This window comes from Muscardinus avellanarius, assembly GCF_963383645.1.
Source record: "Muscardinus avellanarius genome assembly, chromosome: 5".
Classification (NCBI taxonomy): domain Eukaryota; kingdom Metazoa; phylum Chordata; class Mammalia; order Rodentia; family Gliridae; genus Muscardinus; species Muscardinus avellanarius.
The window spans coordinates 62,508,760-62,534,472 of record NC_137790.1 but is presented as its reverse complement, the minus strand read 5'-3'; the positions used below and the strand labels follow the sequence as shown (position 1 = coordinate 62,534,472).

The window sequence follows — 25,713 nt, the reverse complement described above, 5'->3', positions numbered from 1 at the left end:
AAGATTGCTTCTTCTCAATCCGGATGATTGCAATGGTTTGCGTTCAGTTTGTCTGTCACTAATTGCATAGGACCAGCCCCCCCCCCACCACCGTTTTCAATGGAAGGTCTTGCCACAGGGCATGACTAATAGTCCCACACTTTGCCAAAAATATGTGGCCCAAACAATAGATCCCTTTAGAATACAATTTTCTTCCCTATATATTATACACTCTATGGATGATATTCTCATTGCGGGCCCTAATCATAATCAAATACGAAAAGCTGCCCAGCAAATAATAACAGCATTACAAGATAGAGGCCTCCATATATCACCCGATAAAGTCCAGCTCACTCCTCCACAGATTTTTCTAGGATTTGAACTTCTCCCAAACAATATTCTCTTCCAAAAATTTCAAATACGCAGAGATTCCCTATGCACTTTAAATGACTTCCAACGTTTATTGGGAGACATTAATTGGCTACGCCCATACCTCAAACTTACAATGGGAGAATTAAAACCTCTTTTCTGACATTCTTAAAGAAGACCCAGACCCCTCCTCACCTCGATGTCTTACCCCGGAAGCCCTAAAGGCTCTATCTGAAGTAGAAAAGGCCATAGCCAATCAATTTATAAATTATTATTCCCCACAAGAATCCCTAAAATATGTTATTTTACCTACATCATTTTCTCCCACTGGTCTTTTCTGGCAAACAGGGCCCCTTATCTGGACCCACTTACCTGCCACGCCTACTAAACTTCTGCCAACCTACCCCTACCTTATAAGCCAGTTAATTCGCATAGGCAGAGAAATGGCTATAAAAATCTTTGGTAAAGACCCAGATGCTATAATTGTGCCATATAACTCTGCACAATTACAATGGCTTATAGCAAATGAGGATACCTGGACGATCAATCTCATTTCCTATCAAGGGATTATAGATAATCATTACCCTGCAGATAAATTAATACAATTTCTTCATAAGACTCCAATTATATTCCCTAAAATTACAAAAACCTCCCCCATACCTAAAGCCCTCACAATCTTCACCGACGGATCCTCTTCAGGATTAGCTGCTTTTAACGTACAACAAAAAATTACTCGAATTCAAACTCCCTTTTCTTCTGCTCAATTAGTGGAACTAGTGGCCATAATAGAGGCCTTTAAAACCCATGCCAATATTTCTTTTAATTTATACACTGATAGTTCATACCTCGTGATGTCCATACCCCTTTTAGAAACAGTCCCATATATCCGGCCCACCACCAATGCCTCTCCCTTATTTGCTGTATTACAAAAATTAATACTTACCAGAGATCAGCCCTTTTTCATAGGACATATTCATGCTCATTCCAACCTACCCGGACCCTTAACCAAAGGCAATGAGCTCGCTGATTGAGCCACCCAAATCATTATGTATAACTCTGAAAAACCTTCCCTTGAAAAGGCACAAGAAGCTCATGCCCTTCACCATCTTAATGCTAATACTCTACGTCTAAAATTCGCCATCACTAGAGAACAAGCACGACAAATTGTTAAAAACTGCAAGGGATGTTTAACATTTTTACCTGAACCACATTTAGGAGTCAACCCTCGGGGACTAATACCTAGGGAATATTGGCAAATGGATGTTACACATTATCTGCCCTTTGGAAAATTAAAATACATACATGTATCCATAGATACTTTTAGTGGCTTTCTTTGCGCCACCTTACAAACAGGAGAAGCAACAAAACATATAATTAATCATGTTCTTTCCTGCCTAGCTTATATTCCCCTCCCAAAAACTATTAAGACAGATAACGGACCTGGATATACTAGTCAAAAATTCAAACAATTTTGTGCCCAAATGAACATTAAACATATAACAGGTATTCCTTATAACCCACAAGGACAAGGCATTGTCGAACGTGCTCATCAAACCTTCAAAAATATGATTTATAAGCTCCGCACCAGACATCAATCCATTTATATTGCCAATACGAATCCTAAACTATTATTAAATCATGCACTTTTTGTATTAAATTTTTTAACAGTAGACCAAAATAATAAATCTGCAGCAGATCGCTTTTGGCATCCTACCACTTCACAAACTTATGCACAAGCCTTAGGGAAGGACCCTCTGTCACACAATTGGCAGGGACCTGATCCTGTGCTAATCTGGGGCAAAGGATATGCATGCATATATGACCCCAAAAATCAAAATGCCCGATGGCTCCCGGAAAGATTAATAAAACCATATAATTCGTCCAGGGACAACCATCCCTGAGAATTTCTGCATTTCCTCTCTTTTAGATAAAAAGAAAACGATGCCTCCTGCACAATGGCTGATAATTGTTATTCAGGTATGTATACCTCCTATTTTAGCAACATCTCCCCACCAAATATTTAATTATACATGGACTATTATCAATGAGGCAGGAGATATTGCTCTTGCCTCCTCCAGCATTGGTTCCTCTCCCTCTTGGAATCCATTAGAAGTGGATTTATGTAAACTAGTCCTCGGAGGCCACCCCAATTGGGGAACCCCCAGCACCTTTTTACCCTTATCATCTGCCCCCAAATTACAGGATAGTACCACCGATCCTGGGTGTAGTAATGCCCGAAGGAGAGGCACCCTTGCTGTTTTCCGTGATGAAATATATATATGTCCTGGACCCACCCACAGAGATCGTACCCTAAATCATAAATGCGGGTTCCAGGAAGCTTATTTTTGTGCCTCCTGGAGATGTGAGACTACTGGAGATACATACTGGAATCCTAGCTCCTCCTGGGACCTCATAACCGTTAAAAGAAAATATCCCCCTAAAAAAATTTATTCTGCTGGTGAACAGCCCTTAAACTCTAAATGTCCCTCGGATAGCGCCCGCCATGGCTGGTGTAACCCCTTGCTTATTACATTTACATCAGCAGGAAAAAATTTTAATTGGGCTTCCCCCCCGGGGAGCAGAATGGGGCCTTCGATTATATAAGGACAATAAAGACTTTGGCCTCACTTTTAAAATAAAACTTATTAAAGAAATTCCTCGTACACAACCTATCGCCATAGGACCTAACACTGCCTTACATCCATACCCTGATAAACCTAATAAAAATTTAAAAATGCCTCTTTTATCTACCATATCTCCTGAGGTCACTCCTATTTTCCAGCCAACCCTGCCCCAGGGATCCCCATCTTCTGCTCTTTTAATTATAGAAATGGTTAATGCCTCCATTCGAACTCTACATCAGTCCAATCTCTCCCAATTTACTACATGCTTGGTCTGCTATTTCTCCCAGCCACCCCTTTATGAAGGATTTGCCCTTTTCAGAACCCCTAATAAAACCTCCAATGCTGATGATCTCAGATGGGCCCCTAAACAACAAGGTATCACATTAAGCAAGGTGACTGGAATAGGCACATGCCTCCTAGGACCCAATATGCTCCCTCCAAAAGAATTAGTACCTATATGTAATGATACTATAATTGTAGAGACCAATTATACTTATTACAGTACTCCTACAGGAACCTTTTTAGCCTGTGCTAGTGGATTGACCACATATATTGTTTCTGCTACCTTCTTAGCCCATAAAGAATATTGTGTCATAATACAATTGCTCCCCAAACTTACTATACATCAACCTGAGGATCTCTTAGGATTCTGGGAAAAAGGCACCTTGTTACCCAGACATAAAAGAGAACCCCTTACTGCTATAACCTTAGCAGTGGTTCTCGGCCTAGGGGCTGCCGGAGCAGGAACAGGCATTGCCTCACTCATTACCTCGCAACAACAATACGCTCAACTCAGCCTAGCTATCGATAGAGACATTCAAAAATTACAAAAAGGGACTTCCGGGAAGATGGCGACTGAGAAAAGCGGGGCTTAAGAGCCCCGCTAACAAGCAAACTCCATTACCACAAAATCAGCGCCTTTCAGAGCCAGAAAACACCATCACCAGAGAAACAAAAAAATCACCAGGCTCCAGAGAGAAAGCGGACTGAGAACAGAGCTCAGAGCCATAGAGGAGATACACCGGCCTCACACCCGAGGATGCGGCAGCAGCACCATACTGCCGGCAGCAGGGGCAAGTTCACCAGACGGCTACAGCAAACCAAGGTGAGCTGCTGCGGAGCAGCCAGGCGGGATTTCTCGGCGCAGAGAGCATCTAAAGCTCCCAGTGGCTGAGCTCAGCACACGCTGCAGGGAGAGTGGAACTCAAAACCAAGAAGAAATACGCCAGCCTCACGGCCGAGGGCGTAGCAGCGGCACCATATTGCCACAGGCGGCAGCAGCAGTGAATTCACCGAGACCAGTACAGCTACATCTGCGAACTCAAGAACAGTGAGTCAAATTGCGGGCCACAGAGGAGAAATCCCACTATTGTACTCCCTGGGACTTGACCCAGTGGGGGAGTGGTGGTGGCAGAGATATCACACCATAGGAGAACGTGCAACCTGGCACTCCCCACAGTCTAAAGCAGCCTCTATCGACTCTCTGGGTTGGAGACTCTGTGATAAAACCCAGTAAAGGAGTAGTGGGGTCTGAGATACTACTGACTCGAGATCCAGAACACCTTAAGTGAAGTCATAGTGACCCAAGGGAAGAACCCAGAGAAGGCACAAACTTCCGAAATCATGGGAAAGAGGAATAATACTGGAGCAATGAATGCCCACAACCCCACAACATCAGAACCCGATAAAACAGAAAATCAGAGATTTCTAGAAGATCAAATCAGAAAAATAACTGTAGAAATAATAGAGGTGCTTCGAAAAGAACTCAGAGAGAGTCAAAAAGAGATAAAGGATGCAATTAATGAAGTAAAGGCCTCAATTCAAAGCACAAACAACCGATTAGACCACATGGAGAACAGAATCTCGCTCTTAGAAGATGATCATTCCAAAAATGAACGCATAGTTTCTAATCTAGAAAAAAATATCCGACAGCAGGACTCTGATATTGAAGAAATATGGGCCCATTTTAAGAGAGCTAACCTAAGAATAATTGGAATAGAGGAGGGAAAAGAAAGTGAAACCAAAGGGATCAACAATCTCTTCAAGGAAGTAATAGCAGAAAATTTTCCAAACATAGAGCCAGAGGTCAAAACACAGGTCCAGGAAACTTATAGAACTCCCTTTAGACAGGATCGAAGAAGAGGATCCCCAGGCCACATAATTGTCAAAATGACCAATGTGGAAGCCAAGCAGAGAATCTTAAAGGCAACAAAAACAAAGGGCCAAGTGACATTCAGAGGCAAACCAATTAGAATCACTCCAGACTTCCCAAACCAAGTTATGAGAGCCAGAAGGGCTTGGAGTAACATATTCCAAACTCTGAAAGAAAACAACTTCCAGCCAAAAATTTCCTACCCAGCAAAACTTTCTATCAAATTAGATGGGGAAATAAGAAGCTTCCACGACAAACAGAAACTGAAGGAATTTATTTATGTCTTCAAAACCAGCGCTAGAGAAAATACTCAGAGATTAACTACAAAGAAGAAATAGGTAACACACACCAGAACCAGAGAAATAAGATTTTCCATCCAACAGACAACTAAGATTGGTTATCTGTGGAGATTCATTATTTATGTTAGTCTTTTACCTATCTCTAAATTGTATTTTTTGCCTTTATTGTTGTTAATTTTTAGGATTTCTAGTTGGAATATTAATATACCTTCAGATATAGCATTGGGAAATATTTTATCCCATTCTATCAGTAACTTTTAACTTTGTTTACATTGTCTTTGGATATACAATATATTTTTTTTATTTTTTAGGGAGTTTGTATACTCTTCTTTTGCCTGTGCCATTGAAATCATATCCAAGAAATCACTGCCAATTTCAATGTTGTGAGGTTTTATGACCCAGATTTTCTCCTAAAAGTTTATAGTCTTAAGATTTATATTTAGGTCTTTTATCTATTTTGAGTTAATATTTGTATATGGGATTAGGTAAGGGTCCAATTTTATTCTTTTCCATGTAATTATTATTTTTCAACAATATTTAGTTAAAAGATTATTATTTTCACCACCAAATGTTTGTGGAAACCTTGTCAAAAATAACTTGACAATATAGGGAAGAATTTAGCTCTAGGCTTTTATTTAACTCCAATGGCTTATATATCTGCCTTTAGAATAGTACTACACTGTTACAATTATTGTAGCTTTATATGGTTTGAAATCAGAAAGTATATATCTTCTAGCTTTGTTCTTTTTCAAGATCGTTTGGGGTATCTAGAGTCCATATTCCATATTAGGATAGATTTTTTTCTGAAAAATAAATATATAAATATATGATAGTTTCACCTAAAAAATAGAAAAAAAATATCCTCTGGTAAGAAAGAAAGTAAAAAGAAATATTGAAATGTTACCTTTAAGTCATCAAAAGCTTGGTATCAGACAAATGAAACTGTTATGTGAGATTATCATTTCTAATTTTGGATAAATTGCTATAATACTAGATGTCAACCACTAAGCCAAGCATGGGAGGGAGGGATGGGGAGGGAATGGAGTCGGGATCGGGTGGGGGCTGAATGGCAATGTGTGCACGTATGTCTACAAAAGTTTGTATCCCACTATGATGTATGAATACAGTGCACCAATAAAAAATTTTAAAAATAATTACAAAAAGGGCTACTAGAAAATCTTAAAGATTCCCTCGTCTCTTTATCTGAAGTAGTGCTACAAAATAGACGAGGCTTAGATTTTTTACAAGAAGGAGGGCTTTGCGCTGCTCTTAAAGAAGAATGCTGTTTCTATGCAGATAAAACAGGTTTAGTTCAAGATAGCATCGAAAAGGTTAAAGAAAGCCTAGAAAAAAAGAAAAAGAGAATGCGAAAAACAAGAATCTTGGTACCAAAACTGGTTTTCTTCCTCTCCTTGGCTTTCTACCTTGCTGCCCAGTCTGCTAGGCCCCCTCATGAGTATTTTTTTGTTTTTATCATTTGGACCCTGGGCCTTCAATCGTCTAATACGCTTTGTCAAGTCACAGGTCGATTCCGCCTTCAAAAACACCGTCTCCGTGCATTATCACCAAATAGCCACCCAAGAAGAGGACGATCATACCCCGACCCCGGTCACGACTCATGGCCTACAATTTTCAAAACTTACCTCTGCCAGATCACCCTTCTGGTCACGGTGGGCTCACAATATAAAAACTGGAGGCCATAAGCTGTGAAGTTGCCAATGACGGGATTTTTGTGGTACCAAGGATCAGAGGCATGTCGCTCGATGCTACACAGTTACCCAATGATGGGAATAGAATGAGGCCGAGATCCAGAATCCCACCGTTTATGGTGCTGGAATCGGGAGCACCTCATTTAGCCTAAGACAGGGGCTCTGTCACTAGGCGACACTGACCTTGGATGCATACCACATAGCCTAAGACAGGCGCTTCACCGACCTCCCCTTTCCCACCCTTCATTAATGAAAAAACAGAGGGGGAAATGTGGCAGACTGGAAAAATACTAAGCACACCTCCTGGAGGCCTACGTGACCTTTTGAGAAGTGATATAGATCAACTGTCCCAGGAAGGAGCCTGCAGCTATAACAGCAAGAATTTTTACAACACTGTTGCCTCCCTCCCCTCCTCACTTACTTCCTTCTTTTACTCTCCATATAAAATGCTGCTTATCACTAAATAAAACAGACCTTGATAGGATTATCTACTTGGTCTCGTCTCTCTTTCTCGCCCATTTTTATTTACAGATTGGGGTCCTCCTCGCCCCCAGAATTACTTGTCCCATGGGACGGGACAATTTTTATTTGGAAACAGGGTCTCCTAAGCCAGCGTGCATGGCTGGCTTCGAACCTTCGTGATCCTCCTGTCTCTGCCTCCCAAGCGCGGGGATTACCATGCCCGGAGAAAAGGCACTTTAATTGCATACATATGCACAAGAGTCTCATAAAATATAAGATTTAAAGAAGAATCAAATGATTGTAGTTGAGCTTCAAAAAGAAAAGTGTGTGTGTGTGTGTGTGTGTGTGTGTGTGTGTGTGTGTGTGTTACTGGGGATGGCACCCAGGGGCATTTTACCTCCAAGCTACACCTCTAACCCTATTTTTTATTCTTTATTTTGAAACAGGGTCTCACTAAGTTGTGGAGGGCCTCACTAAGTAGCTGAGGCTGGCTACGAACCTGCAATCCTCAGGTCTCAGCCTCCCAAGTACTGGGATTACAAGTGTGCACCACCATGCCCCACTAAAAAGAGAGTTTCTGGGGGTGATGGTGAAAAGTTATGGGAGAGTAAAGGGAGAGAATGTCTGGTGAATAAAGGTTTCCCTGTTAAGCAGGAAAAAAAGTAGCCCTCAGAAGAGGTAATGGTATGGTGTCTACCTCCAGTTATCTCTTCTGTGATCCAGGTAGTCTTCCCTGGTTGAGAAGAACCCGGAGAGGGGACCACAGTAACTGAGTTTCTTTTGAAGGACTCATCACAGGCAGATAGGGGAGCTCAGAGAAAAATCTCTGTCCATATCCACTGTTCTCCGGGTGCCATCTGTTCTAAGCAATCAATGTATTAAGACCTCACATTGTGAGGGGAACTTCCTGAACTCCTCACTACATGGAGGCCAAGAGGACACTGAGCAGGCAGGACTTGTTGGGTTTCCCCGTGTATGACCATTAGTCAGACCCTTTTGCTGTGTTATATTTATATACCGCGGTCCATTCTTCACTGACACTACATCTAAAACTAGACTTTGATTGGATCTTCATTCTGAAGGATCCCATATCACATAAAATTTTGATTACATAAGTCTGTTATGCTAGTCTCTTATTAACCTATCTTTTGTTATTTGAATGTGGACCGTGACCCATGTATGGATGACGAAAGGTATCATATGTCCTCACTTCTCCAGTGGCAATTTGTCACCATGTTATGCTGTCTTAGTTTTGTACTGCCTGGATGGCCTACCTAATTTTTATCCTGCCCTAATCTTGCTTATCTTTGAGGATCTGATGCCTAAAGCCCGGCTGTGCCTCTTTAATTGGGAAGCTGATAATGGTTAGACCTAAGATGACTGCCAGAGTGACCACCAGACAACCTCCAACTTTAATGTAATAAGAGACATAAATACTTCTCCCCTTTATTAGGCTATCTCTTCTCATTTTTTTTCACTCTGTTATCTATGACCTCCTGTCCCTAGAAGCCAGAGTGGATTTGTCAGTTTATCTCCCACTTCTCTTCTTCTTGGCCATGAATAAAATCTCCTTTATCCTCAATTGGTGCTCAGTCTCATTATTAGTTTTACAATTCTGAGAGAGAAAAAGGACACAGCCCTTTGGGCTCCAAAGTCAGTAACAACACAGACTAAGGGAAAATAAACAGATAATATCAAGTCATCACTTTGCCCGTTTTAAAGTCTTTCTCAAACTTTCCTAATATGAAGAGATACCAAATTTTATAAAAGGTAAGCTTAAAAATAAATAAATGCTTTTTTCAGTGCTTGCAATTTATTATGTATAATAGTTTATGATAATATAGATGCAGGCACTAAAAATATTTATCAAATAGTTGACAAGCACAGTGAAAAGAAGTAATTTAAAATATTAGAAGCCAGGCATAGTGGTACCTGCCTGTAATCCCAGTACTCGAGAGGCTGAGACAGGAGGACTCCAGGTTGAAGACTAGCTTCAGCAACTTTGCAAGACCCTCAACAACTTAGTGAGAACCTGTTTCAAAATAAATAAATAAAATAGGACTGGAGTGTAGTTCAGAGGTAGAATGTACTTGAGTTTAATCCTCAATAAAACACAAACACAAACACGCATACACACACACATGCACACTTGAGTAGGATTATGAAAAATCTAGAAAATCTCTTCAGGCCTTTAACAGCAATGCAGTTTTTTTTTTATTATTGTTTTTGGTACTGAGGATGGAACCCAGGGGCATTCTACCTCTGAGCTATATCCCGGCCCTACTTTATATTTTTTATTTTGAAACAGGGTCTCAATGAATTGCAGAGGGACTTACTAAGTAGCTGTGGCTGTCCGCGAACTGCGATCCTTCTGTTTCAGCTTCCCCAATGCTGGGATTACAAGTGTGTGCCACCATGCCTGGCAGCAGTGCCGTTTTATTGTTTTTGTGTAGAATCAGGAAGCATTGTGATTATTACACAAATGTCTGCTGAGCGGCATTCCCTGGGAAGCCCGAGCCAGAGCCTGGTGTGAGGTTTTTGCCTAGATCAGAATCTCAGGTAGATCTGGCTTTAAATTTGGTAAGCTCTGCCTACAGCTAGGTGGGGCTTTTGTTGTGCAAACCATCATATTTCTGGAGCCTGCTCTTGAGCTTTCAGTGAAGTGGATTTGACTCGATGTGAATGCTTTAAGAAATTTCCTTGAAAAGTTGTCCTGTCTAATGCTTGCTGGAAAGGGTTTCCACCACTGGCTTCATAGAGAGGAAGGTTTTCACAAGCAAAGTGTAGCTGGGTGGTGTGTAAGGTAGTATTGGAATGTGCCCCTGCCATTTCCCTTTCTGGTGGGGAGTTCAGTTGGAAAGAGTTGCTGTGGATGCAAGTCACTTGAAAAATAATGACCCAGAATCCCAATTCCTAAGTTCCAAGGATACTCCTGAGAAATTTGCTCTGAAATATGAAACTTCGCCCTGGAATATGAAACTGCAAACTTTTGGAGAAGGCTGAAAAAGGAATGCTTTGGAGTAGAAATCAGAGAAGGGAATTGGTGGTGCAGTGGTAGTCTGCATGTGTGTGAATTTGTAGAGAGAGGATTAATGAGTAGCTCTGCTTGCAAAGTTTAAGATAAAGCAATACCACACCTTGGATTTTGCTCAGTGTAGCCCTGGATTTGCATCTAGCACGATGGGGCTATTTAGAAATAGAGAAGCGAGATCCAAAGGGAGCAAAGGTTCCTCTCTTGACAGGCTAAGTTTTCCTCCAGGGTTGGCCATTTGTAGGACTTTGTAATTTTCTTGAGGCTCCGCAGAGTACATATTCAAAGGGGGAAAAGGAACACCATTAAAGCCAAAGAGCTACTTAACTCCCAAAGCACACCTAGGTGTGGCTTACATATAATGTGCAGTCCTTAAGCATAACTTTCGTAGCACACGCAGGTGTGGCACCTAGGGCATCAAGGGCAACACATAGGCACCAGGCACGAGGAGTAAAGCCGGGCATGATAGAGACAATGTCTGACATCCCATTGTTAAGTCCTGACAGCTAGCGGAGTCCCTAGCAACCTGAGCACTATAATTGTCAGCACCTAAGACTGAGAACTCACAGCTTCTTCTGCCAAGGATCCCTGCCACCTGGTCATTCCAACCACCCGTAATGAGGCTAAACGCTGACCCAGCCAGCTGTGCTGGTAGCTGTTGGGTAAGTCCTCATCTTCAGTTCTGATTGAGCACTGGTTAAGGTCAGGCCTGAGGACCCAGACTAGACTCACCACGGACCTGGGCCTGAGACACTGACACGGCCAGCTGAGCTCTGTGGTAAATGGACTGCCCAATCTGCTTCCCAGTTGTATTAATCCCTCTCTTTGCCCTAAAATATCATAAACCGTATGAAGTTTGCATGGAGTACTGATGAATATAGGACCTGTCTCGGTCATGATTGCTATAAACATTCTGGAAATGACTGAGACTGTTTTTCAGTTGTTTTCCACAATCTAAGTCTATTCAAGACAAGAGTGTGCGTTTATTCACTAACTCTAAAAGCCACAGAGCTAATTGAGAGTACAGAAAGACAAACTTTAGGTAGAAAATACTTGTCACACTAACCAATTTTCACCTGAAATTTTCAGTGTCACGTGGTGAGCTTGTGACCAGAATGAGTTCTTAAACAATCCAGAGAAATAATATAAGAGAGATGTTGAAAAGGGGAGGTGCTGTTCTTAGTTCTTTCCAGGGTTATTGATCCCAAATTGGCTTGAGGAGAAGAAAGAGACATTTGTGTAAACCGGATTGTTGGTATGATATCTTTTAACACAACTGAATGCAACTGAGTCTCTGAAAGTGACTGGGTTCATTTTCTGTTATCATTACAAATGGAAACTTCAAATCACAAGAGTTATCATTGTAAAATTATGGGAGAAACTTTTTATACACCTGATTTACGTGGACAGCTAATGGTGAAACTTCACACAGGTTTCAAAAGTGTAGAGAGAATAACCTAGGAGAGAAGTCAGGAAAGAAAATGCCCCAAGAGATCAATGGAATTGAAGCCAATGTCAAGAAGTTGGTGTGTAGAAAAAGTGACTCAGAGGAAGGGGTGATGGAATCTTCTGGAAAAGTAGCAGTAATTGACTCTCTTCTCAAACCCACTAACTACTGGCTGTTTTGCCGATCCCTTTGGGAATTAATAACATAGCAGCCAAAGAAATCTGGAATGTATTGCTGGTGACTTTGAAGTCCGGGCTACAAATTGAAGCATTTGGAGCATTTGGAAGAGAAAAAGGCCGGGGGCTGGGGGGAGTGAACCATTGGCCACAGAAATGGTTTCAAAGTGTTTTAGATCATGATTTTTCATGCCAGAACTTCTGAGCATTGGCAAAGGATTAAGTGCAGCCCATGAGAACAGGAAAACTGTGTTTGACAGACTTCCTAACCTGTTCAAAAGGAATCTGATCTGGAATATAAAAAAGAATGAGAAAAATAAAAACAGAAAAAGCTCTAGAATAAGTCTAGTTATTAACTGAGATAACATGAGAAGAACCATTACAAGTTGGTGCTCAGTTAATCTAACAAGAAAATAGGGAAAAACTGACAAGTAAATTTGTGGCTCTGCCTTACTTTATATCCTATTGTATAGAGAATGGGAACAAACTAATAAAAGTTGTCAGTGTGATTTCTTAAACATCATTGTGAAGATATAAGAGGGAGCAGGCTTTTTGTTGTGATGTTTAGTATGCAGCGTGAGAGCTCAGATTGCTCCAGCCTGGACAGCCATGCCAGAGAGTAAAGTGGCAGTTCTGGGTTTAGCCTTAGGATATGTATGTCGACAACTAGCAATTTGGTTGCTGGATATATATCTCAGAGAGAGTCTTTTACAGATTCACAATTTATCACAGCCATTTTGGTGGTGATGGGGAATTTGGAGGCATCAGGGAAAAGCAGATATTCAAATGTTGTGCATGAATCCTGTGGAGCATCATGCAGCAGTGAGAAGCAACTAAGATGTAGAGCTAATAAAGATGGTACTGAGTGAAAAAGGTAAGAAATAGAATGATGCGTATATAACACAGTATCAATTATATATTCTAAAATACATTCACATGGAAAATCATACACATCTTGAAATGCATTTATAGACACACACAAATACATTAAACATGAGAATGATTTGGGCAGCTTAAGATATGGTTATAATAAAGAATTTTGATGGACCTATGTAATATATTATGAACTAAGGAGTAAGACAAATTCAAGTCTAAATTGTAGTGAGAAGATAGAGAGAAGGAGAGAGAATGTTTTAGTAGAGGGGACAACTAAAGAGAAACAACTCTAGAGAAAAGAATTAGATAATGCTCATGGAAAATCACATATATGTGTCTTTGTCCATGACTAAATCCCACATGATGTATTATTAATAACCAGAAAAAAGATATAAAAAGAAGACATTTATAAATCCCTATAAACTTTTGATATGACAAAAATCTAGAATACATTATAAACTATATTGGATAATGAAAATTTAAAATAACATTTTGAGAATAGTCAGAGAAATAGTAGTACCCAAGCCTAGTGCCACTGCCTATTTCTGACGGTGATGTATATAGTTAGATGCTTTCATTGAGAGGAGGAATCTGGTAACAGGAATCAGACTTCTAGAGAAAGCAGGGTTGTACCTCTGGGTCTTAGAGAAATTATCAACTCAGTGTTTGCATACTGGAACAGGAGACTCTCTGGAACAGGACCACCCTGCCCATGGCACCAGAGATGCTCTGATGACCATAATTTTACCTTCTTATGGGAGATATAAGGAAATAACTTTATATCGTTGTCGCCTATTTTCTAAAGTAATGTTATTGATAACCAACTTTGCTTAACTTGTATTGTGGGCCTACTACTGTTACACATTCTTTGCCTGCATGATTTCTTTTAGCTTTCATAATAAACCTATAAAGTATGTGCTCCCATTATCCCACATTTACAGGTGAAAAAATTGGAGAACATAGCCAAGGTTTCAAAATAATAGAACCCAAATTCATAGCCAAACTGTCTGACTCCAAAATCCATTTTTCTTAACAGTTAGAATTTAGGTCTGATAGAACTGGGCTGTGTATTATACCAAAGAAAGAATATATGAAATACCAGGAAATTCCTGCTTGTTTGTTTTTTGTTTACTTTGTTTTCCAGTTACTAAATGATGTCTTTTTTTTTTTTTTCTGGCACACACCAATTTTGCAATCAACTCTGTTGTTGGTTCTTCCAGGCCCCCTGTATAGCTCAATGGCAGAGGAAGATCATGCTTTCTTTGGAAGCATTTGGAGACCTACAACAATCCATTTCTCCAGTTCATTTTCCTTTCTTCAATGCTTTTTGCTTTTTGTACTTCTGATATAAGAAACAGAAATCTGCTCAAAGTACTTCAGATTCATTAGGAGAATAGCAAGTGGAAAGCAGTGCACTATGAGGTTTTTGTTGTCAGACTCGGGTTCCTGAATTATCAATGCCAGACCTGGGACCTAGAACCTTTAGGTGGGAAAAAAATCCCACTTCTGGGCAGAGGGCACACAACCATGTGAGTAATTACAGCCATGTGAGTAATTGCTAGAGCTGACTTGGCATCGATCTGATGGATAATAAAGGTCATGTAAAACCTTGTCTTCTCTGACTTAGTGCCCTGAAATTTTTATTGTCCTGTAATCCCAAGAATCAAGTATGATCTTGCCCAGGAAGGGACATACTCTAGATTCTTGTGGTCTTGTCACACTATTCTTCAGATCTCTTGGTTTCAAAAGGTGCGCTCACTGTCTTCACCTCATGAGAATATTTCAGTCCTTCAGTCTCTCTCTCCATCTGTTTTCCTCCTCCTCTCCTGTCGACTTCTGTACTCTCCTCTCCCCATCCCTTCTCCTCTCCCTCCCCCTCTACTCCTTTCTTCTCTTTCTCCTCCTCCTCCTCTTCCCTTTCCCCTTCTCCTCCTTCTTCTCCTTCTCCTTCTCCTCCTTCTTCTTCCTTCTTCTCCTTCTCTTTCTCTCTCTCCCTCTCCTCATTTTGTTATCTATCCACATCTCCACTACATTTCAAATTTGTTAAGAATAGATACTACGTTTCTTCTCCTCTCTTTCTTCCCTCACCTACCAATCTAACACAGTATTTTGCATATTGCATTTCTCAATAAATACTTGGTAAGTTAATATACATATGCATACAACTATTGGCTGCGGTTACTAATTTGTTTCTTACTAGAAACACCTATGGAAAAGTCATTGTCTTTACTTATCAGTTGATGTTATTCCATGCCTCTGTCTGATCTTTTCTTCCCTCACTCTTTGCAGTGAAAAGGTTTATAAGAGGTGTAAGGCTGGAAATGAATTCTCTTCTTTCTCACTGAGACAACTCTCTCTCTCTCTCTCTCTCTCTCTCTCTCTCTCTCTCTCTCATCTCTCTCTCTCTCTGTGTCTCTCTCTCTGTGTCTCTCTCTGTCTCTCTCTCCTTCCCTCCTTTCCTCCCTCCCCTTTTTCTTCTTTCTTTATTTAATATAAACTATTTAATATAAACTTCAATACTTTTCTTTATCAAAGAAATAGGATCATTAATTTTAGTAAGATGTAGGCTGTCAATAACTTTAATAAAATATAGGCCTTTCATGTGTATTTATTGAGTAGACTATTTTTCTTCAACTCAGTGACCTAGGTTGGACTTTATTGATTTTTATTGGCACAAAGATGTAGTGTTTTCTTTTAATTCAGGCAGGGGCTATGTGGGGTGGAGCTCAGTGTGGCTGGGGGAGCCAATTTTAGCTTCAGGAGTTTGATTTGGTGCCATTTGGTGGAAACTTGAACATTTCTAACTATTTTCAATGTGATTACATAGTAAGAAGAAAAATGTTCAAACTAGGCAACTGAGAAATAATTTCCCCAAATCATTTAACTAAAAAGTCAAGAAGAACTTTTAATTTATTTGGCTGTTAAAAGCAATGACAATTAAGGGGTATTTAAAGATTTCTAATGCACTCAGAGGAACCAACTCCAATTTAAATGATTCATCCAAAATGTGTGCATTTTTTCTATACTAAGTAAGTATGACCCAATTTATTTTAAATACAAATATACTAATGCTTCTAGTGGGATTGTATATAATGACATATGTTAATCAATATACCTTTATGTTAAGTCACAAAACCTTTTAAACTCTCAGTAGTGAAAGAATGGTAACTGTGTCCTCACCCTGCTTTTGCACCTCCTCCGTTTGTAATATGCATCTAAATGCCCTTCACTTCTCCCTCTTCCAGAGCTGCACGTCTATCTCCCTTGCACTCCTCACCATACACATTGCAGATGCCCATGTTTCTGGACTGTGATGGGGCTGGACAGCCTCATGGAGACATCCCCATCCTCCCAGCTCCATTCTCACATATATGTGTTCAAATTTCTTCTAGGATATTACAACATTTTGATTGCTTTCTCTTGTTACTGTACAAGTACATCCACCTAGGACCATGGCATCTAGTGCTTTATGGCATTAACCTTTTAATCTAGGAGAACTACACAGGGTGACTAGGTTGGCTATAAAAAGAAACTGTGATAATAAAGTGTTTTGTCTCCAGTACTGTCTAGAATGCTGCACATCTCTGCTAGTTTCTCTAAAGCTTTTAGTATCTCATTTTTTTTTTTTTAGTGGAAGGTAAGGAGAAATAATACCTCTTAGACAGATTCCAAATCCCACATTATTCATCTCGTCTTTCCAGACATCCTCTTCTTCCTGAATATAGTGCTGTGTTACATTCTCCAGCCCTCTTGGAGTTAGTACAGCCTTTGATTGAGTTGTGGCCAATAGAAATTGGGCGAAAAGAATAGATTACTCCCTAGGCTAACCTCTAAGATCTCTGGAATTATTACTATTATTATTATTATTATTATTATTATTATTATTATTATTACTATTTTGATACTAGGGATGGAACCCAGGGGCATTCTACCTCCGAGTGATACCCCCAACCCCATTTTCTATTCTTTATTTTGAAACTGGGTCTGAGTTGCAAAGGGCCTCACTAAGTAGCTGAGGCTGTCTGCGAACCATGATCCTCCTGTCTCAGCCTCCCAAATGCTGGGGTTACAAGCATGTGCCATCATGTCCAGCTTGGAATGATTTTTTAACCCAGTGTTCTTGATGGGGCTTGGGGGAATTTTGAGTGCACATACATTTGCATACAGATGCAAACACACACCATCCCCAGAAAATTATGATTGTCGCAACTGGGAGGTGGTTAATGACATCTAGTGGGTGAAAGTCAGGGGTACTGATGAGTATCTCATAAGGCACAGGACAGCAAATAAAGAATGATCCAGGTGACCGCAGTCACAGTGACGACCACAGCCGCAGCAACAATAGCTGGGATCGGCCAAATAAGACAGGTATTCCTCTGAGAAGCCCCGGACATCAGATTTTGGTTTAATATCTCATTGGGACGATATATAGAGACATTTATAGCCATGACTTCCTAACTAAAATATAAGAAAGTAGAGAAAGACCAAGATGACGGAGACAGCAGCAGTGGCGGCCACCAGTATTCAGGAAAAGTAGATAAAACCAATCCGACCAGTCTTAAACTGTTGGAGAAATCTCCCCAAAAAAGACTGCTCCTGCCCCACACACTCAGGAATTCTGGACAACATACTCTGTAAGAAAAATGCTTGGGGGAAGGGCCAAATGGCAGTGGCCAGTATCGGGGAGAGGCAGATAGATTCATTCTAATCCACCCTGAACTTTTGAGGAAATCTCCCTGAAAGTAGACTGCACCTGCCCCACACGCTCAGGAACTCTGGACAACATATTATGCAAGAAAAATGTTCAGGGTGCATCAGATGGAGCCCCGAACAATCAGGTCGACCAGCACCATGCGTCCTGGGAGCCAAGGGCTTTCCTGGCTGCCACGCTCCTCTGTGCAGCGCTGGGGCTGGGTGCACGCAGAGCAGCAGAACACACTCTCCCTGGTGAAGCTGTGGGCCTCCGCTCTTGGTGGGGAGATAAAACACATTGCTACTAAGTATTTGGACCCCCAACTCCTGCAAAAGACATGTACTCTTTTATTAAAAAATATTGAAGAGGAAGGAAAATGGAAGCGGCTGCAGTTGCAGCTGCAGCAGCGACCACGGCCGCGGCAGTGAATGTTGGCAGCGGCCAAATAGGATATGCATTCCCCTGAGAAACCCCAGACAACAGATTTTGATTTAATAGCTGATTGGGACAACACACAGAAACATTTCCAGTCATGACTTCCTATCTGAAATTTAGGAGAGAGAGAGAGTGAAAAATGGCGAAATTAGAGGCAAGACAGCAGTGCGGTGCCCACCACTGCAAGAAAAGTGATTTTTGGAGGGATAGCCCAGAAGAGATCAGAAAGCAGACTGTTCCTACCACACATGCACAGGAATACTTAACAACAACATACTCTAGGAGAGACCAAGAAGGTGGTGGCAGTGGCCAGTATTCAGAAGAGGCAGACAGATCTACCCAAACCCACCTTGAATTTTTTAAGAAATCTCCCTGAAAGTAGACTGTTCCTGCCACACATGCTCAGCACACTTGTAATCCCTGTGCTTGGGAGGCAGATACAGGAGGATCACACAGGTTCGAAGCCAGCCTCGCTGGCTTAAGAGAACCTGTTTCCAAATAAAAATATAAAAAATAGGTCTGGGAGTATTGCCCAGAGGTAGAAGGGTTTCCAGGAACCCCAGTACCACCAAAGGAAAAAAAAATTGGTTGTGAGTGGATCATCTTGTCAAAGTTACTCACCTGGCTTTCAGGTTTTCAGTAAGTGGTAATAAGTATGGGGAAATAGAAGCTCTAATACATTGTTGGTGGGATTGCAAGTTGGTGCAACCACTTTGGAGAACAGTATGGAAGATCCTCAAAAGAAGGAAAACAAACTTACCATATGATCCAGCAATACCACCTCTGAGTATCCACCAAAAAGAATGAAAACCAAAACACCAAACTAATGCATGAACAACCATGTTCATAGCTGCACAGTTCATCATTGCCAAACTGTGGAGCCAGCCAAGATGTCCTTCAACAAATGAGCGGATTTCAAAACTATGAGATACGTATACAATGGAATTTTGCTCAGCCATAAGGGAGAACAAAATTATGGCAGTGAAATGTCACAAAAAAAAGAAATCAGATGCTTTTGTTAATGTGCAAAATATTAGGGAGAAATGGGTAACAGGAGGAACTCTAGATGAAGAAGGGACCCTATAGCGGAGCAATGAAGGTGACATATCTGGCAGTGAAATGTCACAAAAAATAAGAAATCAGATGCTTTTGTTAATGTGCAAAATATTAGGGAGAAATGGGTAACAGGAGGAACTCTAGATGAAGAAGGGACCCTATAGCGGAGCAATGAAGGTGACATATCTGAGGGGCTATGGGGGAGGATATGGAAAACTCTTTAAAGCATATGATGTACTTAAACATATCAAAGTCAATCAGGAAGCCAAGCATGGGTAGGTGGGAGGGCGAGGGAAGGGGTTAGAGATTGGGTAGGGGTTGATTGGGTGATGTGTGCATGTACATCTCCACAAGTTTTTGTTATCCCATTGAGATGTATGACTACAATGCACCAATAAAAATTTATTAAAAAAAGAATGATCCAGCCCCAAATATCACTAAAACTATTAATCAGGGTTCTCCAGAACATATGATTAGATCAATATATATGTACTTGCCAGGCATGGTGGTGCACGCTTGTAACCCCAGCATTTGGGAGACTGAGATAGGAGATCACAGTTTGCCAACAGCCTCAGCTACTTAGTGAAGCCCTTTGAAACTCAGTGAGACTCTGTTTCAAAATAAAAAATTAAAAATATTCCCAGGAGTGTCGCTTGGATGTAGAATGCCCCTGAGTTCCACCCCCAGTACCACACACACAAAAATATATATATGGTGCCCCGGCCGGAGGCGTCCTTTCCATCACACCCCTTCCTGGCGCCTCCATCTCAAGACCATTCATCAAGCACTTTCTATCTAAGGCTTTCTAAAAGTTTGTTATCCAAGATGATGAATGCTGACATGGATGCAGTTGATGCTGAAAATCAGGTGAAACTGGAGGAAAAAACACGACTTACCAATCAAGTGTTGGAACTGCAACACACACTTGAAGATCTCTCAACAAGAATAGATGCAGTTAAAGAGGAAAATCTGAAGCTAAAATCAGACAAACGAGTTCTGGGACAGTATACAGAAAACCTCATGTCTGCTTCTAGTGTTTTTCAGACGACTGACACAAAAAGCAAAAGAAAGTAAAGGGATTAATTTCCCTTCTGTTTTATGGAATTGCTGCTGATCTTTTTGTTTTTCTTTAAAACTTGGATAATTCTAAAAGGTACAGATCTTTTGTTTGTGGCTTCACTGACTATTTAAGAAGATAATGTCAAGTCTAGGAAAAAGTAACTGCATAACAAGTTTGTGTATTATGTTAGTCTATGAAGATGTGTAAATGTATTGTAGAGACTTTATAATTAGAATTGCATATATTTATGAGACTTGAGGATGAATGTTTTATCAAATTTGCTTTGATATATAGATTTAACGCTGTCTTTTATTATAGGCTTGGTAAGATATTTAAAAAAAATAACCACCATGTTGTGAAAAAGTGAACACAATCATGTCCTGGGTGTGCAGCTTCAGGTGCCCGTCCACCATCTTGTGCCTCTCCTCCATCTGCCTCTCCTTTGCATTGCCCTTCCCCAAGGAAAAAAGATGGTTTAACATTTGTAAACGTAATTTTAATAGTTAATCACCTATAAGAGTAACCTGCACTCTTAATTGTTGATACTTAACCAAAATAAGATACTTTCTCGGCTAGAGCTTGTTGTTTGTGATACTTAATAAGGTAAGATTGTAGATTTCTCTTTAATTGAAAACAAATTGAGGCTATAAAATGAAGATTTTTCTTTGAAATGAAATTTCGTATTGGGAAGAATTGTTAAAATCTTCCTTTAAACAAAATAACTCATTTTGTATCTGAAAAGAGAGGAGTTCCAGTCATGTGTTGTTTTAAACATAGAAAATCTTAGAAATAAGGTAGAAAGAAGTTGCTAAGTAATAATAACCAACTCCAGATGTTTTCTCTCCAGATTTGTGTCATCTCTGGCTTAGAGTAGATCTTTTAGGGGATATATATGAAAGAGGATTAAGTTTTAATTGACCACATGTTAGACATGTTACAGTTTGGCAAGGTTTATATGTGGGACCCAACAGATCAACTTTTGCAAAATTCCTTCAGAGAGTACATTAGTATCAGAATCATAAATAAATGGGAGAATTTAACATGTATAAGAATCAGTAATCTTACTATTTCAGCATTTTATCTTCTCCCAGAATCTATAAATTCAACAACTTGGTTTGTAAGAGTTTTAGTTTTATTTAACAATATTTAAAAATTTAGTTTGTAGATTCCATTTGGTAAGGGAATCAGTATCAGAAGTAATATTAAAATGTTATAAAAGAGTTTCACTAATATAACTTATGATTATTATATTTGGACTACTTTTAATCATGAAATAATCTTACATACTAATGTAAAATTCAATGACTTTAGCTATATGAATATATAATAGACTGCAAATGTTTTGCATCCTTTTGTGACCTAATTTACAAATATTTAAAAATGTGTTATAGTTCTGCTTTGCTGTTTAATAAAAAGTTGTTTCAGAAAAAAAAAAATATATATATGTGTGTGTGTGTGTGTGTGTGTGTGTGATGTGTGTACTTATAAGCAGATATTTATTATATATTTTATTTTATTATTATGTTTATTTATACTTTATATTTATGTATAATACATTTATTATATTTGTTACATTTATATTCTTATCAGAGGATATCTACTGTGGGAGTCGGCTCACATGGTTACAGAGACAGAGAAGTCTCCCATATTCTGTCAGCTAGAGACTCAGGAAAGCTAAGAACTCTAGAGTTGCCGAAGGCCTGAGAATGGAAGAGGAAGCAGGACAGAAAATGGTGAATGTTCCAGCTGATGGAAAGAGAGAATCTACCATTCCTCTACGTTCCACTGTATTCTTCTTTGTGGACCCTCCAAAGATTGCCTGATGCCCAGCCACATTAGTTAAGAGTGGGCCTTCTTAGTTCAGTCTATCCATTACCCTTCCCTAATTTTGTACTACCATGGTTGCCTAGCTGAATTTCTACTATGCCCTATTCTTGCTTCCTTTTGAGAAAGGTCCCTGAGGACCAGAATTTTCTCTTCAGATGAGCTAGATAAAACTGATTAAATCTAAGATGGCCACCAAAGTAAGCACCAGACAGACTCTAATTTTATTATAATCCCATCATCCTCCCGCAAAACCCATGAATATGCCTCCCCCTCTTTGTGTGTGGGTGGGTGGGGGGGTACTGGGGATTGAATCAAGGGCATTCTATCTCTAAGCTACACCACCAGCCCTATTTTATTTTGTTTATTTTTTTACTTACTTATTTTGAAACAGGGCCTCACTAAGTTAAGGCTGGACATGAGCCTACAATCCTCCGGTCTCAATCTCCCAAGTACTAAAATTACAGGCATGTACCACCACACCTAGCTATTTATTCCCTTTCAATATCTTCTTCCTTTCCCTCATTCCTTTTGCCCTAGATCTATAAGCTCCCAACCCCCAAGGGGTAGAAATTTAATTTTTGAGTTTATCTTTCACTTCTCCTATTCTTGGCCAAATAAAAGTCTTCTTCACGGCTCAATCTGTGTCTAGTCTTGCTATTGTTTTCATAACTCAACCAGGGAGAAAGGACTTAGTCTTTGGGGGTCAATATTGGTAAGATACGATTTCAAATGCTAATCTCTTCCAAAAGCATCCTCACAGACATGCCCTGAAATAATGTTTTGTCTGCTATTTGGGATTCTCTTAGCCTAGCCAAGGCGAAACATAGAATTAATCATCACAGATGCTGAAGTTGAGGAACAATTCCTCAAGCTCTTCTTTACTCCTGTCCTGCTTAGATGCAGAAGATCCACAGGTGGTTTCTGAGAGGCTAAACTGTTGCCCATCACTAGATGGAAAGAGACCAGGGCTCTGAATCCCTGTACAACTGTCTTTGTTGAATATCTGGCTGGCCTGTGACTTGAGCAAGGAATAAAACTGTTACTGTAGATTCCTAGAGTCTCCCACCCACATATCTGTGCAGCTAAATAAGACTGTATTCTCTCTAACTTTATTTCTGCCTCATGGGAAAGCCCCTTCTTCCCACAGACAAGCCTTGAGGTGGTTACTAGTGGCCTGTTTCTTTTCCCTGAGGCATCCTAGCAGTTCTGAGAGAATGGAAGGTATGTCACTTAACATTAGTGTAAAAGAAACACTGAGAACATAGTCATCACTGGTCTAACAAGCAACTGAGACTATTGATGTAGATTCTCATTTATAAATATAAACAGACAACTGAGAATCACCCAACATTTTAAAACACCAACAGCATGGAAAACATAAAAACATGCTAGACAAATTTTGAATAGTAGGTGAGTAGGTGATTTTTAAATGGATAAGATATTTACAAAATATATAGAATTAATCTCTGCATAATGATGCAATATCAACTTTGGGCGTCTTATATGGATAGTGGTCCCATAAAATTATATAACCTAGTGAAGTGACATCACAGCCATCTTAGTTTGTGTAAGTAGACTTCCATGATGTCTATATAAATGCACAATGGCCTAGAGACTCAATTCTCAGAATATATCCCTGTCATCAATTGGCCCCAAACAAAATACCATATTTCTATCCATCTACATTATTTGAAAATTTTGAGAGGCCATCACATCTGTGAAATAAGCAAGGATGCTATAAGGAAGAAAAAAATTCATATATAGCATTATAAATCATTTGAAGCTTTTTCTTCTCCTGCTTAAACATACAATTTTCTCTGTTCTAGGGCTTTTTATCCTTAGCATCAACATTTTGAGCCATATAGTTTTGTGCCTTGTAGGATGTATAGAAGTATTTCTAGACTCTACCTACTAAATGCCTGCGGTGCAGTTTCCTCTCAGTTGTGATAACTAAAAGTATCTTTAAACATTGCCAAATATGCCTTGCTATGGGACGAAATTGTCCCCAGGTTGAGAACCACTGTTCTGCTCCAACATAAGTACAATGACATTTAAGAGAAAGACTCTCAATGAGATTGTCTATATAACTGGTCGGCTCACCAGGAAATTTGGCTGTGGGTAATCTTGCTAACCAAAATCTTGGAGAACCTTGGCATTTTACATAGGGAAAACTGAGGAATAGAGCTGTTACAAATTGTGTCCACAGTCAGGCAATTAGTAGTAGAGATCTGACTCCAGAGCTGGTAAGCAGTTTACTATAGTCCTCTTTTAAAAGAGTGATTCTAATAAGATTGTCTGGCTCTGGAAGATGGTGGCGGGAGTGAGTCTGAGGTAGCTGGTGCTCTCTGTGCCCTTCCAACCACATCAGTACAGCAACACCCACTGTAGTCATGCATTGGGCAGCTCTTTATATGAATGGGGAGCATTCACCTGGAAAAGGCACAGGGCATAGCACTGGAGTAGTGCCATCTCTGCCTATCCAGTAACCGTGAGACTCCTCCTATCGGAAGAAAATGGCTTATGGTCACACAGATGCAGGTCCAATGTGTGATGTGGCCAAGAATCTTCCAGTTCTGAGCCTCAGTTTCCTCTTCAGTACATTAGGGATCATAGAGATCCCTTGAGACTCACAGAAAGCCCTGCAGAGCTATGACGTGTGTGAAGCATCAAACAGAATGTCTGGTGCATGGTCTGTACTTAATTAATGGTGATGCTTCTGGTGGCTGAGAAGCCTTTTATTGCTTATTTACCTTAGAAATTATACCCTGTGCTCCTGCTTTGAACTCTGGATTTAGCTTGGACTTCGTTTTGCTGTTTGCTCCTGGCCTCAGCATCTGCTCAACATTTTATGTGTCTAACTGAGTCACTTGCCTTGCCTGCTCAAACCACATCTGGGGGGTTGTGTCCTCTATAACCTGTGGGTCATGGCTGGCCCTGCATTTCTCGTTTTGTGCCTTGCTCCCTGGACCTGTGTCCCACGAGGCTGCTGCCGAGCCGTGACAATTAGGATTCAAAGGAATAGGACAAGGTAGGTGTAAGTGATACTTATTAAAAGAACCCAAATAGAAAGAATAGCTGCAGAATTAGAGATCCGCAAAACAGAAGCAGAAAACCACTGACCTGGCGACCACAAACAGTGGGGTGTGAAAAGAAGCCAAGGGTCTTTTTTTTCTCTGGTATCCCTGTGGTTGTCTGATCTCAACACCGATGGAGGAGTGAAACCAACAGAGGTTGGAGAACTTGAATGAGCAAGGAATTGATACCAAGGGAATCCTTTGAAGCACGCTGTTTGCTCTGCCCCCAGAACAAACTGCTTGCCTACTGTGGCCAAGAGCCTGCGAAGCTGCAGAAATGTATGTTGGAAAGTAAATGCTGGCTTTTTGTGGGCTCGAAAGCTGCCAGCGACAAGTTCTTCTCTCCTTTTGGGCTAGGTTTCCTACCAATACCCACATGCAATTTTAACTCTTAGAAAAAAAATACACCCATTTCAGGGTGGCTTTGTAATCTTTAATCACCAT

General features: G+C 40.3%; 1 protein-coding gene across 1 annotated transcript; it reads left to right on the top strand.

Moving 5' to 3' along the window:
- Positions 1-20,133: 20,133 nt before the first annotated feature.
- LOC308262874 (short coiled-coil protein-like) lies at positions 20,134-20,382 on the top strand (the record flags this gene model as incomplete). The annotated part of the gene is made up of 1 exon (XM_080695582.1): positions 20,134-20,382. The coding sequence occupies one exon, from the start codon at positions 20,134-20,136 to the stop codon at positions 20,380-20,382; it is 249 nt and encodes an 82-aa protein (XP_080551708.1).
- Positions 20,383-25,713: the final 5,331 nt, after the last annotated feature.